At 41.9% G+C, this 12,626-nt stretch overlaps 1 protein-coding gene and 1 long non-coding RNA gene across 3 annotated transcripts in view; both read left to right on the top strand.

The window, feature by feature from the left end:
* Positions 1-114: 114 nt before the first annotated feature.
* On the top strand, positions 115-864 carry LOC106519596 (uncharacterized). The gene is made up of 3 exons (XR_001310463.1): positions 115-139; positions 276-346; positions 425-864. It is a non-coding gene; the product is annotated as an uncharacterized LOC106519596 (long non-coding RNA).
* A 2,890-nt stretch (positions 865-3,754) lies between these two features.
* chd4a (chromodomain helicase DNA binding protein 4a) overlaps positions 3,755-12,626 on the top strand; it is a gene marked incomplete in the record, with an annotated part of 21,299 nt that continues 12,427 nt past the window's right edge. The window contains 11 exon segments of one of the 2 annotated variants that reach the window (XM_014011328.1): positions 3,755-4,038; positions 4,419-4,570; positions 6,560-6,672; positions 6,810-7,049; positions 10,075-10,193; positions 10,274-10,545; positions 10,629-10,759; positions 10,873-11,011; positions 11,283-11,452; positions 11,542-11,775; positions 11,857-12,060. In XM_014011328.1, coding sequence (XP_013866782.1) covers positions 4,510-4,570; positions 6,560-6,672; positions 6,810-7,049; positions 10,075-10,193; positions 10,274-10,545; positions 10,629-10,759; positions 10,873-11,011; positions 11,283-11,452; positions 11,542-11,775; positions 11,857-12,060 — 1,683 coding nt within the window. 2 annotated transcript variants of the gene reach the window in all.

The raw sequence follows: 12,626 nt of genomic DNA on the forward strand, positions 1-12,626 counted from the left end.
CTCCCACACACACACACACCCTCCGTGTGTGTAGACATCACAGCCTGTGTACGTTGGAGAAATAATAACTATCTGCAGACACAGAGAGGTAGGGCTGGGAGAGGAGGCGGCACAAAGACCGACAGGCAGCAAGAAATACGTAAAAAAAAAAAAACTTTAACTGTAAACTATTTGAAGTAAAATATACCCCCTGCATCATTTGTMTACTTATTTATTATGGAAATCAATCAGGCAGTACTCACAAATTTACAAGCAGGGATTCTCCTCATTTACAGTCCCAGTGTCGGGTGATGTTCTCACTGTTCCAGGGGTCTGTTCTGTGATTTGGGGACGAAGTGAACAGAAGGTAAATAAACGATTTGAACACACTTTAAAGAAAGATCTATTTTATGAGTTATTGTTTGTTTTTTTAAATAACTTTCAGTTTTGTGTTGACATGTTGTCTGTGAGACTGTATAAAGTGGACGTAAACGGAGCAAAGACAATCATCGGAGGCCACTTTATTCCTGCTTACAGGTAAACAGCTCTAACAAGCTAAAACATAAATATGTATGACTCGACTGTCATTCATTTTACCTATAAACAGGACAAAAAAGGACACAACTGAAAGATGACGGATGAAAAAGTCACCTTGCAGASAAGTCTTCTGATGTTTGGTCAACACAAACGAACCTGTCCTATTTTTATTGTTTTTTATTATTATTTTTATTGTTTTTTTTTTTGTCAGATTCAGGCAGCTGACATTATCTGATGCAGCAGACATGTTGGGACTTATCAATTGTACTTAATTTGGTGCAGCTTCAATGAGGGGACTGCACGGGGCAGGAGAGGTGGTGCACAGACACAGGGGGGGGGGGGGGTGTCAAGGAATATTATGGCATGCATTTATACCTACATGGTAATCTGACCCTGCCTGCAACACTCCCCCCCCCTCCATCATCACCACCCCTTTGCTTATTTCCATGGCAACTAGTAGCACAAGAGCACTATTATGGGCTGTAGTCTCCCCCTCCACCCCCTCAGTTTTTTCTTCCTTTTTGGCTCAGAAATGATATTATTATCATTATGAGATATGCATTTCTGCAGGCGTGGCGATGTGGGCGGGGCATTAAGACCTGTGCACGAGGTTTCCATGACAACTGTCCCCGGGATTCTTCTGATTGGTGATTATGGGATGTTACCCCCCCCCAACCCCCCACATCTCTCCAAATTCACACATGAACACTGTGTCCATAGTTAAGAACAAGGAGACGTGTGGGGGAGGAGGGAAGATGATAACCAGGGAGAGGAGGAAAAAAAAACAAGCAGAACTGGAAAGAAATGAAAACCAGAGAAATTGTTTTTCAGGTCATTTGCTATTTTGGTCCATWTGTGAGGAAATGAGTGTGAGGGGGACAAGGAGAGCGTCCGAATGAAGAAGGTGTGCTGAGTCAGAGAAGGTTGTAGTCGAACAGAGAGGAGGCTGGGAGGCCTAACAGAACCCAGGAAGGCAGCAGCCTGCGAAGGGTTAAAACCAGAGTTAGGCCACTCCAACAATATGCTGACATGAATTATTCCTAAGGCCTAGATCCTCTAGAGATCAAAACAGCCCGATAATGTTACTAATGTTTAGGAAAACGGTGCACTGACATTTGTCTGCATTGTGTCATTAAGATAAATCTGCAGCTTCAGTCTTTTCCATAAACAACATGTTGTGTGTTTGTTAAATGCAGCATGCTTAACAAAGGAAATTATGTTAGCTAGCTAGGCTAAGTGTACAGCTCRCAACATGACATTAATATACAGGTCTAGGTTCATGATTTGGAAGGGCTGACTAAGAACAATCTTTGGCTGAAACCCATTTCTTTACTTCTTCCACATCCCCATTTCTTAGCCCTTAACTCGAAGTCTGTCTGGGTTGTGGGAAAGATATCCCACTACAAAACAGGACCCCTTGAGGGTTAGCTAGGAAGCTGTTATTGTACGCCAGACACTCAACATCAACAGCTTGCAAAACTAGGTCTCTCACTGGTAACAGATTTTGACATATTTGTGACTTTGAAAAGTTAGAATATCTCATATCTATTGAAAATTATCTGAAATGCAAGATAGCCCTTCATTTTTGCCCTCCCCTTATATCACACAAAGAATTGGGACACCCCTACTCACTCGCGTGGCTTTGTAAACTTTAAACAGCATTTATTTTTTGTAAAAGTTATTAGCAATTATTTGTAAGATAATTGAATTTTTGTCAATTTATCAATCTCATATTGGCCCTATGAACTCATCTTCGTCTCCATGGTATGGATACTTGAATCAATGCGCCCGCCCCTAATATTGACAAGCACTGTCAATACTTTGGCTACATWCATAGCTGTATTATAGCTGGTAAAATAAGAGTTTTTGGTTTGTTTATTTTTAGGGCAACTTATGTATCGTCTGCAAAGCATCGGTTTGGCATAGGGTTGGGCAAAATATTATTGTGTGAAATTAATCGTCAGAAAAACTTTAATGGATTATTTTTTTGGCACTTGATGATTAATACAGTTAATGGTCAGACTGCTTCATTGCTCCGCTCCTCTTCAAATATAACAAACATTTTTTTTGAAGTTCTGTAATTTATTTATCATAAGTCCAGCCTAATTTTAAACTCAAAAAATGGACGTATAGCCTGAAGTCGGTACTTTTTGGCACACTTTGGAACAGATTTTTATGAAGAGCAAATCGACATGCAGGGGTCCAGGGACTCCGCCAATAWCGYCCAACCCTAGTCTAGCAATACCAAAACGTAACTAATTCTGATTTCCCCTGAGGTCCAAAATAAACTCCCAATTAGCAGACATGTCAGCAGCTGATTTCACATGTGTTAAAACATCACTCTGAAGCTCCTCTCTGTGCTCAGCAGAGGCAGTTTTGCGTTTTTACCCCTCAGTCTAAACATATTACAGGCAGTCAATGGTGGGAAAGTAGCTGTCTAGGACCCAGACGTTTTTCCCACCATTGACTGCAATGCATTTGCTCACAGCCTGTGGAGAAGCCAGTATGAGTGCAGACAGCTTAACTCAGCTGCTGGCTTGCACTTCTCGGCTCTCTCCTGCGAGTTTTGAGGGATACCTCCAGCTGCAGATTTAAAACGTTTCGACAGCAGGCTTGACCCCCGCGACCTTACTGTCCTCCTCACTAAAGGGGACTTTTTCAAAGCTTCTCTGAAGATTTTTTTTTTTACTGTCGAGTTTCTTTTTGCTCCCAGTAATCCAAAGGTTGCCCTCATGCTGAGTAATGTATGTTTGGGCTCACAAGGCCTTGTATTGGGGTTAAATCGGGGTCGCCCCACATTCTGTGGACCCGGGGTGATTTAAAGGTGGTTGCTGGTGTTGCACCTCAGCAGACGCACCGTCTGCAGGACGTCTGCGCATACACGCAAACATGCACTGAAGTTGAGCAGTCATGTGGCACACACAGTTGCCATGTGAGCGCGTTTTCCTTTTCGCCCCCCCTCCTTGCTCCTATCTCTCTCTTTTTGGAGTTATGCTTATTGTGGGATGTCAGTGACTGCGCTCATTACTATTATGGGATGCCACACAGGGATGGGAGGGGTGAGCGTCTCCGTGGCAACCATGGTTGCTAAGGGAGGGGTGGAGGTGTGTGTAAGGGGGGGGGGGTGATGTGCATGGAGGAATGGGGAAGAGACTGTAGAAGAGGGAGGGGGTGAGTTGACTATTATGGTCTGTACGTTGCAAGGTAACTATGCAGAGTGGGGGAGGGGTGAGTGAAATGTGCGTGTATATGTATGAGCGTGCGTGCATGTGAGTGTGTGTGTGGGGAGAATATTATGGGATGCCTGCCCCCTGATCTCTTTGTGTGTGCGCGCGCGAGGAAGAGAAAGAGGAGAAGGCGTCGTGCGCACACGCTACCACACACACTCAAAAAAACACACAAATATACTTAAATTGGATGTTACACCGTTAAGATAGAAAAGAGGAGCTTACAGAAATTGAATCACTGACAAACTGAGCGTGGAGTTCCTGCTTTTGGAGGATATTTGGAGTCAAGTTGTGAGTATGTCAGTTTTGATTTTTGGGGGGGATTTTGTTGAAAAGGGACGAGGAAGGCTCAGCGAGGGTCATTTTATTAGTAGATGTCAAGCGACTGTTTTCTGTCTATATCTGAATGTGCCCGCCGGTTCAGCTCAGCTCTGTTAGCACGCATGCTAATGGGACTGAAAGTACATGTCAGTAGAGATGGAGTGAGTGCAGTACACAAATTGTATAAACTTCACAATAGCCGGGCAAAGTTGTGTTTTTGTCCCATGTGCTGACTGCTGATASCCCTCTGTGTTTTACCGGGTGTTTTTTCGCTCCTAATAATTCACTTCCGCTTTCTTTTGTGTTCTTAATAAACCTGGCCGGTGTCCCCGCTACGATTTGGACGGACTTCAGACTGAACGCTGGATTCTCTCAAAACAATAACTTTTATTTATAGTTAGCTAAACTGCTAGCTAACTAAAAAGAAAGTTGCCTGCTACCCGCTATGTCTGGAAGTGAAGATGACAGAGATGATTATGGAGCTGCCGACGACCGCCTAATGCACGGTAAGATGAGGCTCATTCGTTAGCTGAATTTGCTAATGTTCACGCTGCTCGTGTGTTAGCAGATGTTTTTGACGCTCACATCAATCATGTTAGCATAGCGCTAGCTCGTCGAAGCGGCTAACTACAGAGTAGCGCCCGCTAGCAAACCAGCTATCAAACATCTTTTAGAGAAAACAAATAGTTTTACCCTAACCCCAGAGGTTGTAAGAGGCTGGTAGTTGTAGTGTTGTGCTGGCACGCCGACATACCGGCATGTTTCCCGGGGCCTAGCATTAGCCAGCTACCGGTATTTTTTTACGTGTCTATGACAAGATGGAGGCAGCCAGTTAGCTTGAAAGCCTGCGTATGACGCTGTAGCGTTCCCCTCCTCGTAGCCGGCGCCTTCGGTTTGACTGCGAGGGGGAAAAAAATAAAGAAAATAAAGCTTAAAATACAATACAAACCATCCTAACTATTCAATATACACGTCTATACCTWCTTATCTTGGGTTATGAAACGCTTTGAGGCTGCTTTGTTTACTGTTAGCTTATTTTCTTTAGCGAGCACGCGCAGCGTACACCGTGAACCCTTGAGATCAAATATTTGTTCAGAACAGATCTAAGTAATAWAATCGAGCAAAACCTGTTATTTATTTAGCAAATACACAACATTTTCAATGAAAGCTTACCAGCTKTAATTCCAGATGCAAATAAAAAWTAAATCAAACTTTTACAGATAAAGAAATGAGCCTTTTGGGACAACTGCACGTCATTGTTCTGAACAGTTCATGCTAATGTCTGTTCTGTTTTATATTATTATTATTATTGTTATTATTATTATTATTATTGTTAGGTATGTTGCTACACGACTAGAAGGGCTGCAGCTCAGCAGTAAGTCTTCATTATTGATTGGTTTATAAGATAATTTATTAATTTGTCATATATTTTAGAGATGCACATCAGCAGCAATAATTTGTTTTTACGAGTAATATTTAAAGATTGTACATGATCAAACTTTATACTTGAGTCTTTTTGCTAACACATGTATTACAAGCTCAGCTCTTAAGTTACACAAATGTCCAAGCACATCAGGTATTACCTGAATTTGTGACCTATATTTGAACTCAGATTTTTAGGTTTGTTGCTCCAGGTTGCATGTTCGAGAAAGCAACTTACACCGTCCACTAARATGATCTTGATTTCTGGAAACTTCTTAAAAGTTGGTGTTGTTTTATGCAACAAGATGGCATTTATTGAATTTAACAYAATGGCATTTGCGGGGTTTTATCTTTAAAATAGGACCTAAACGGTTAGTTTTAAAACATTTCTTTCTTGCWAGGTGTGTTTTAATAGCAACTACTTTTTAAATTTTAAGTTGTAGCCAATTACAGTAGCGAACTCTTGAGTGTCAATGCAGCAGTGGCTCTTTCTGTACAGCGACCCTGTTTTGTAAGACCTGCAGGACTGCGGTGAATCATATTGACTAATCAACTGTAAATTAAYGTTTTAACCACCAGAGCATTGATTTGAATCACCTTCCCTGAGGACTTCTTGTAAAAAAAGCACACTAAATTAGATGGAGAGTTGTTCCCCCTTTAGTTTACGTTATCAGGATTTCTGTTATAAACGTTTTCACATCAGCGTGGTGTGATTGCATTGTAATTTTGACAKGGGTCAGTTATGCTGGCAAAATGTGAATTTTGTTCTGGAGTTTCAAAAATAAAAGTATTAACCCACCGTTCTTCATATTTAAAGCTGCTAGTTTACTCCCCAAAAGATATCGGCTATTGTTKACTTGTCGAATTGGTTGATCCATTAAGCGAATTGAGCCATGTCCAGATTTAACCAGCATGTGACTGGTGTCTTGTTTCCAGCAGGATCTGCAAGTATTCAGATATGAGTGTTATCTTCAGAGCTTGTTAAGTAACAATCACACAGCCTGAATGTGCTGACACACAGCCAACTGGTGTGACTCCTAAACATGGAGCGTATCTCCTGGTTCRATTTGCAGATGAAGAGGAAGAGGAGATCTCAGAGAACGAGTCTCCTAAGGTGAAGAAGAAGAAGAAGAAGGCCAAGAAGAGCAGAGAGAGCAAAGGCAGCAAGAGGCGGTCACGAAGGGAGGTGAATAAGAGATTATCCCTGGTTTTATCTCAAAAATTAACTGTTAATCTAATAGTTTTTATTTTCCCAGTAAACTAARATCCAGTTATTACAAAGTTCTCAGTTAAGTCAACTTGCGTCTACTTCCTTTGCACCAGGAGCTACCCATCAGCTCACCTGAGCCCATGGACATGGGTGGAGTGGAAGATGTAGAAGACGTTGGCTCCGCCCAGCGCTCCGAGAGCGAGGGCAGCGACTACACTCCAGGACGCAAGAAGAAGAAGAAAGCCAGCAGTGGCAAGGACAAGAAGAGAAGCAGCGGCGTCGAGAGAAGCTCCTCCAAAAGGAAAGAACCTGAGCCGGAGGAAGATGATGATGACGATGACGACGATTCTTCGGTAAGTACACAAAGTGTAGGGAAGTTTTTTTTTCTGCCGGATTAACCTGCAAAATATTTGTTTGAAAAAGTTTTGAACGACTTTTCTTCCTGATTAGACGCAGACGTAATCAGCCAATGAAAGACAGTATTTCATGTTGATATTTAGGCCTTTTTTGCTTTTGTTGTCCTGTTTTGGCATTTAATAAAATTATGATGGATCAAAACTCAAGCAGTTGATTTCAAATAGTAGTAGGGGTGCAACGATACAGAAAATTCCCGGTTCGGTTCAATACTTTAGTCTCACTGTTTGATATTTTTTCAAAACAAAAAAGAGAAATTTCCATGCCCTTTTTTATTTGTAATTTATTTAAATTAGGTATGAACATTTGTTTAACCTCAAAAGTACAGTTTTTAAATGAAATGTTGCTGAAACAGCAAGTTTTTCAGTGGATCTGCGCTCGACAATGCAGCCTAGGTTGAGTAGTCGAACACAGATCCACTGATCCTTCAACACAGAGCATCTTCAGAAGACAAGTTGATAAAGTAAATAAAAAAATCTGTATTGTTTKATACAAGTGTGTATTGAACCTAAAGCACTGTATCGAACGGTTCAATACGGGTACATGTATTGTTGCACCCCTAATATGTACTGAGTAGTTCCATGGAATCAGGCGTTTTTTTAGTGACCAGCAATTAGAAATAATTGATTAAATCAAAATGCATTGTTGAAAAACATGCACTTCTAATTCCTGTTTTAAACGAGTTCAAACATCAGTTCAAACGTGAGTTGTCTGTTGCTCAGAAGGGTCTCTTGTGGTGTGAAAGCATATTTGATCAGTCTTTTCTGTGCTTCCTGACGAGGACCTCTTGACTGCGTACCTGTAATGGAGTCTTGTGTTTGACAAACACACGTGATCCGAGTGATGCTTGAACAAAAGAAGCGTGTCTGCTGGATTGGAGTCCAGCGGCCAATAGGGGGCCTCACTAATGATAGTTATACAAGGGGGTGGTATGGGGTGCGCGAGTGTGTATGTCGAAGACGGGTGTGTAAGATTTACTTATAATGTGCTGTTTCCATGGCAATCCCAGTGCTGCACCACACTGCGYACTTGACCCTTTTTCTTTTCGGTTAGATAAATGCATTTTAATTCAGCGGCAGATTTATTGTTGCTTCTGTCTGCAGCCTGATGGCAAAAACAAAAGGTTGCACAACAGCCTTGATTAAAGAAAAGGATGGTTGTTTTTCTTGTTTGTTTGTGTGTTTGGATTTTTTTTATCTGCTTCTAGGACAGCCTGACATGAACTTGACTCTTCACTGTCCAAAGATCTTTAAACTTTAATGAGCTCCACTTAAAAGAAACCTATTTATCTATAATAAAACAGCAGTTTAGACACAATCAAAGCATTCGTTTTAGAGTCTGAAGGTTGGAAAGTTTTGCTTCTTAATTGACATTTMTTTAAATCAATCCTTTTTGAATTATTTATGTTGCACCATTAGTAAAAATCTTTTTTTTTCTTCTCCATTGTTGGTTGCACAAAATAGTTTGTAGACATGAGTATTTGCTTGACTTTAACTATGTTCTAGTTAGAAATAAACCAAAATATTCATCTCAATCAGTGCAGCAATGTATACTTGGTAAAAATATACTTTTAAACTTGGTATAAAAGCTCCAGCAGCAGCAGGTTTGTGCTTTTCTGTGCATTAACTTCAAATATACGAGCTCATTTGTGTCATGTAGAGAGATGTGTTTTTTATTGGCCATTGGCTGCTCTGGTTTCTAAAGACTGACATCAACCATAGAAAAACTCTGATCAGTTGACCTTTTAGTTGTAGGAATTACTTAATGAGACTAATTCCTGTAGTGTGATTTACTAATAATAAGTCAAAAACTGGGACAAAGGTTTCATACAGAACCAGAGTTATGAAATCATGAAAGTGCATTTTTTTTAATTTGGGGGCAAATTGCTTAAACTCAAATGTAATTACTTGAAAGATAAATCAAATTAAAAAAAATATTTTGTGATTACATGATGCTGAAAATCAGCAAAAGATTTTTAAAAAATTCTAATCTACCAACTGTTATTGGTAACTAATAAATTAGCTGTACAGGCAGTGATGTACAAAAGGATTCAGACATCATCAAGCAATTTATTGTAATTGTCTTAAAAACATGCTGGTCAATGTCAATTACTGAAGCCTTTGCTCGCTGGGTTCTAATTTTAGAGGCTCTTCACCGGCCACTTGAAGCTCTCAGCCATGCAAATGTGCTCTGATGAAGCAAATCCAGTTATCGCAGAAGGGCCTGTTATTCCACATGCAAAGCAGGCATCTGTGGCGTAACGTCTTCTGCTTCTTGTGTGGGGAAATAAGGCCTCAGACCTCTCAGGAAGAGTTTGACCTTTGTGATGCTCAGATACCGAGCAGAGCTCGTTTTTTTAACCCCGAATCAAACTCTGCAGCCCGCTTTGATCCAACAGATTGACAGGAAGTTGTTGGTCACTCAGGATGTGTGAGATCACTCTGTGGATCATAACAGGAGTTCTTCTGTAAAACTCTTCAGCTCATTTGGATTCCAGCAGAGATCTGAACGTTTTGTCTGTTTTGCTGTACTGGGTTCTCCATCGCGCCACTGATTATTCAATCATGTTCATCAGATTAGTTGAACTTTTGAGTGAATGGACAGGTACGTGTTTTGTAGATGTCATCTGAACATTTTTTTTTTTCAGGGGTGTTTTGTCACAAAAGTTCACAACAAATGAGGGGAAAAAAAGAGGCAAACTTTTGTTTTTAGCCTTCACCAAAGACAAAAAGGCAGACGTGGATTTTCCCAGTGTTTGTGTTCATTTCTGTTCCATTAGTAAAAGATTTGATGAATCACTGGACMGATTTTAATGAAAGTTTTAGAAACCAACCAGTGGCTGAACATCAACAACTGATAAGCTTTTGGATGCAACTCAGCTCAGCATGTCGACTACAGCCTGCTGACTTTAGAAAACATATATCCACTGAACAGTTTTACTTAAAGTTTTGTTGCTTTTTGTAGGAACCAAAGTCATCATCTCAGCTGCTGGACGACTGGGGYATGGAGGACATCGATCACATCTTCACCGAGGAAGACTACCGCTCTCTGACCAACTACAAGGCTTTCAGCCAGTTTGTCAGGTAAATTTCCCACTGCAATTTAGGAGAAATCGTAATTATGTGAACGTTACAGTTTCAGTAAATGTTATTCCCATGCACAGRCCGCTCATCGCAGCCAAGAACCCCAAGATTGCCGTATCAAAGATGATGATGGTTCTGGGTGCAAAGTGGCGTGAGTTCAGCACAAACAACCCCCTGAGAGGTGCAGCTGCTGCCAACGCAGCGCTGGCAACCGCCAACGTCCCAGCTGCCGTCGACAGCATGGTGGCAGAGGTGGCCCCTGTGGCAGCACCGCCACCTCCACCGGCACCCGTGGAGCCTGCACAGGCCCCCGCCCCGCCTATCCGCAAGGCCAAAACCAAGGAAGGCAAAGGTGCTGTGGCCTAACAGAGTCGGATGGATAGAAACTCTGCTTTCCCTCTAGAATCTTACGGTCTTCTTTCAATCTTTTTGCAGGACCCAACGCTCGCAAGAAATCCAAACCTGCACCCAAGCCGCAAGAGAAGAAGAATAACGCCAAAACAAAAAAAGTCGCTCCTTTAAAAATCAAATTGGGAGGCTTCAACAGCAAGAGGAAGCGCTCATCGGTGCGAACGCCCTTCCTCGTTTTGTTTACTGAACCTAACCATGTGTGTGCAGAAAGCAGCAGTACAGGAGGAGTCTCTTCCTACAACTCGGTGTTTGTTTCTGGTGTTCGCAGAGCGAAGAGGATGAGCCCGACGTCGACAGCGACTTTGAGAACGGCAGCATCAACAGCGTCTCGGTGTCGGAGAGTTCAAACAGCCGCAGCAGCCGCAGCAAGAAGAAACCCCCCAAGAACAAACCCAAAAAGAAGAAGGGTATGCCTTATTGTCCATCTTTTTTCTTATAAATGCATCATAAACTTCAGCCTGTGTGTTGACTTGTTTTAGTTGTCAGTAAACCCAGCTGGTTAAAGAATACAGGTTAAAATCTCAGCAGATTCAGAAACTGTGGAAATCCTTTTGTTTCTTGCTGAGGAATTAAAATTTACACCCTACAAATATGAGTATTTATCTCTGCTTTCTATGTTAAAGTAAATCTGCAGATTTTATTATATAAGAAGGTTTAAGACTTTGTCCCTCCAAACAGAAGCAGAAGATGGTGACGGATATGAGACGGACCACCAGGACTACTGTGAGGTTTGCCAGCAGGGTGGAGAGATCATCCTGTGTGATACCTGCCCCAGGGCGTACCACATGGTCTGTCTGGACCCTGACATGGAGAAGGCGCCCGAGGGCACCTGGAGCTGCCCACACTGTGTAAGACATGAGACTTTCAGCTTCTTAGCAGCTAAAAGAACAATAATTAAAGAGGGAGGGGATCTAACCAGCGTGTCGCTGAATCCCAGGAGAAGGAGGGTATCCAGTGGGAGGCTCGAGAAGATGCCTCGGAGGGAGAGGAGGACAACGGCGAGACAGGGGAGATGGAGGAGGACGACCACCACATGGAGTTCTGCAGGGTGTGTAAAGACGGAGGAGAGCTCCTCTGCTGCGACTCGTGTCCCTCGTCGTACCACATCCACTGCCTCAACCCGCCGCTCCCAGAGATCCCCAACGGAGAGTGGATCTGCCCCCGCTGCACGGTGAGTAGGCTGGAGATCTGGGTCAAACGTGACGGATAAACCATAATTATGAAGTGGTTAGTAATCCCTCCTGCCTTTCAGTGTCCACCCTTAAAGGGGAAGGTGCAGAAGATCTTAACATGGCGATGGGGAGACCCCCCTCCTCCTACACCTGTGCCCCGGCCTCCGGACCTCCCTGCTGATGAGCCGGACCCTGCTCCTCTGGCAGGACGGTCTGAGAGGGAGTTCTTTGCCAAATGGTGCAACATGTCTTACTGGCATTGCTCCTGGGTCACAGAGCTGCAGGTGGGTACCACTCAAACACCAGAGTTCCTGCAGATCCTTATAAAGTCTTAAAAGGCATTAAATTCATCAATCCAAAAATAAGGCCTTAATTAGCCTTAAAATGTCTTAAATTAATCTTTCAGAAGTCTTAAAAATGTTARCACGTTGTAAATAGGATTGTTGTAATTCATCTCAAATATGAAAATAATTGGTAACATTTGTTTTTTAAAATATTCACATGCAGACATTCCCCTTTGACATCACTTCCTGTTACTTCACTTGCAAATATCTCAACAGCTGTTCATTTGAGTAATGAGAAATTCTTTTTGTAATATGTTAATAATGTTGTCTTTCCAAAAATGCTTTCACTTTTCTTACAAAATAATGATGTCACGGGCACTTAAACAGGGTTCCTGCGGATCCTTAAAAAGTCTTAAAAGTCATTGAATTCATCAATCCAAAAATAAGACCTTAATTAGCCATAAAATGTCTTAAATCAATCTTTCAGAGGTCTTAAAAATGTTGTAACACATTGTAAATAGGATGACYGTATTTGTCTCAAATATTAAAATAATTGGTAACATTTA

This window comes from Austrofundulus limnaeus, unplaced genomic scaffold, assembly GCF_001266775.1.
Source record: "Austrofundulus limnaeus strain Quisiro unplaced genomic scaffold, Austrofundulus_limnaeus-1.0 Scaffold79, whole genome shotgun sequence".
Lineage (NCBI taxonomy): Eukaryota > Metazoa > Chordata > Actinopteri > Cyprinodontiformes > Rivulidae > Austrofundulus > Austrofundulus limnaeus.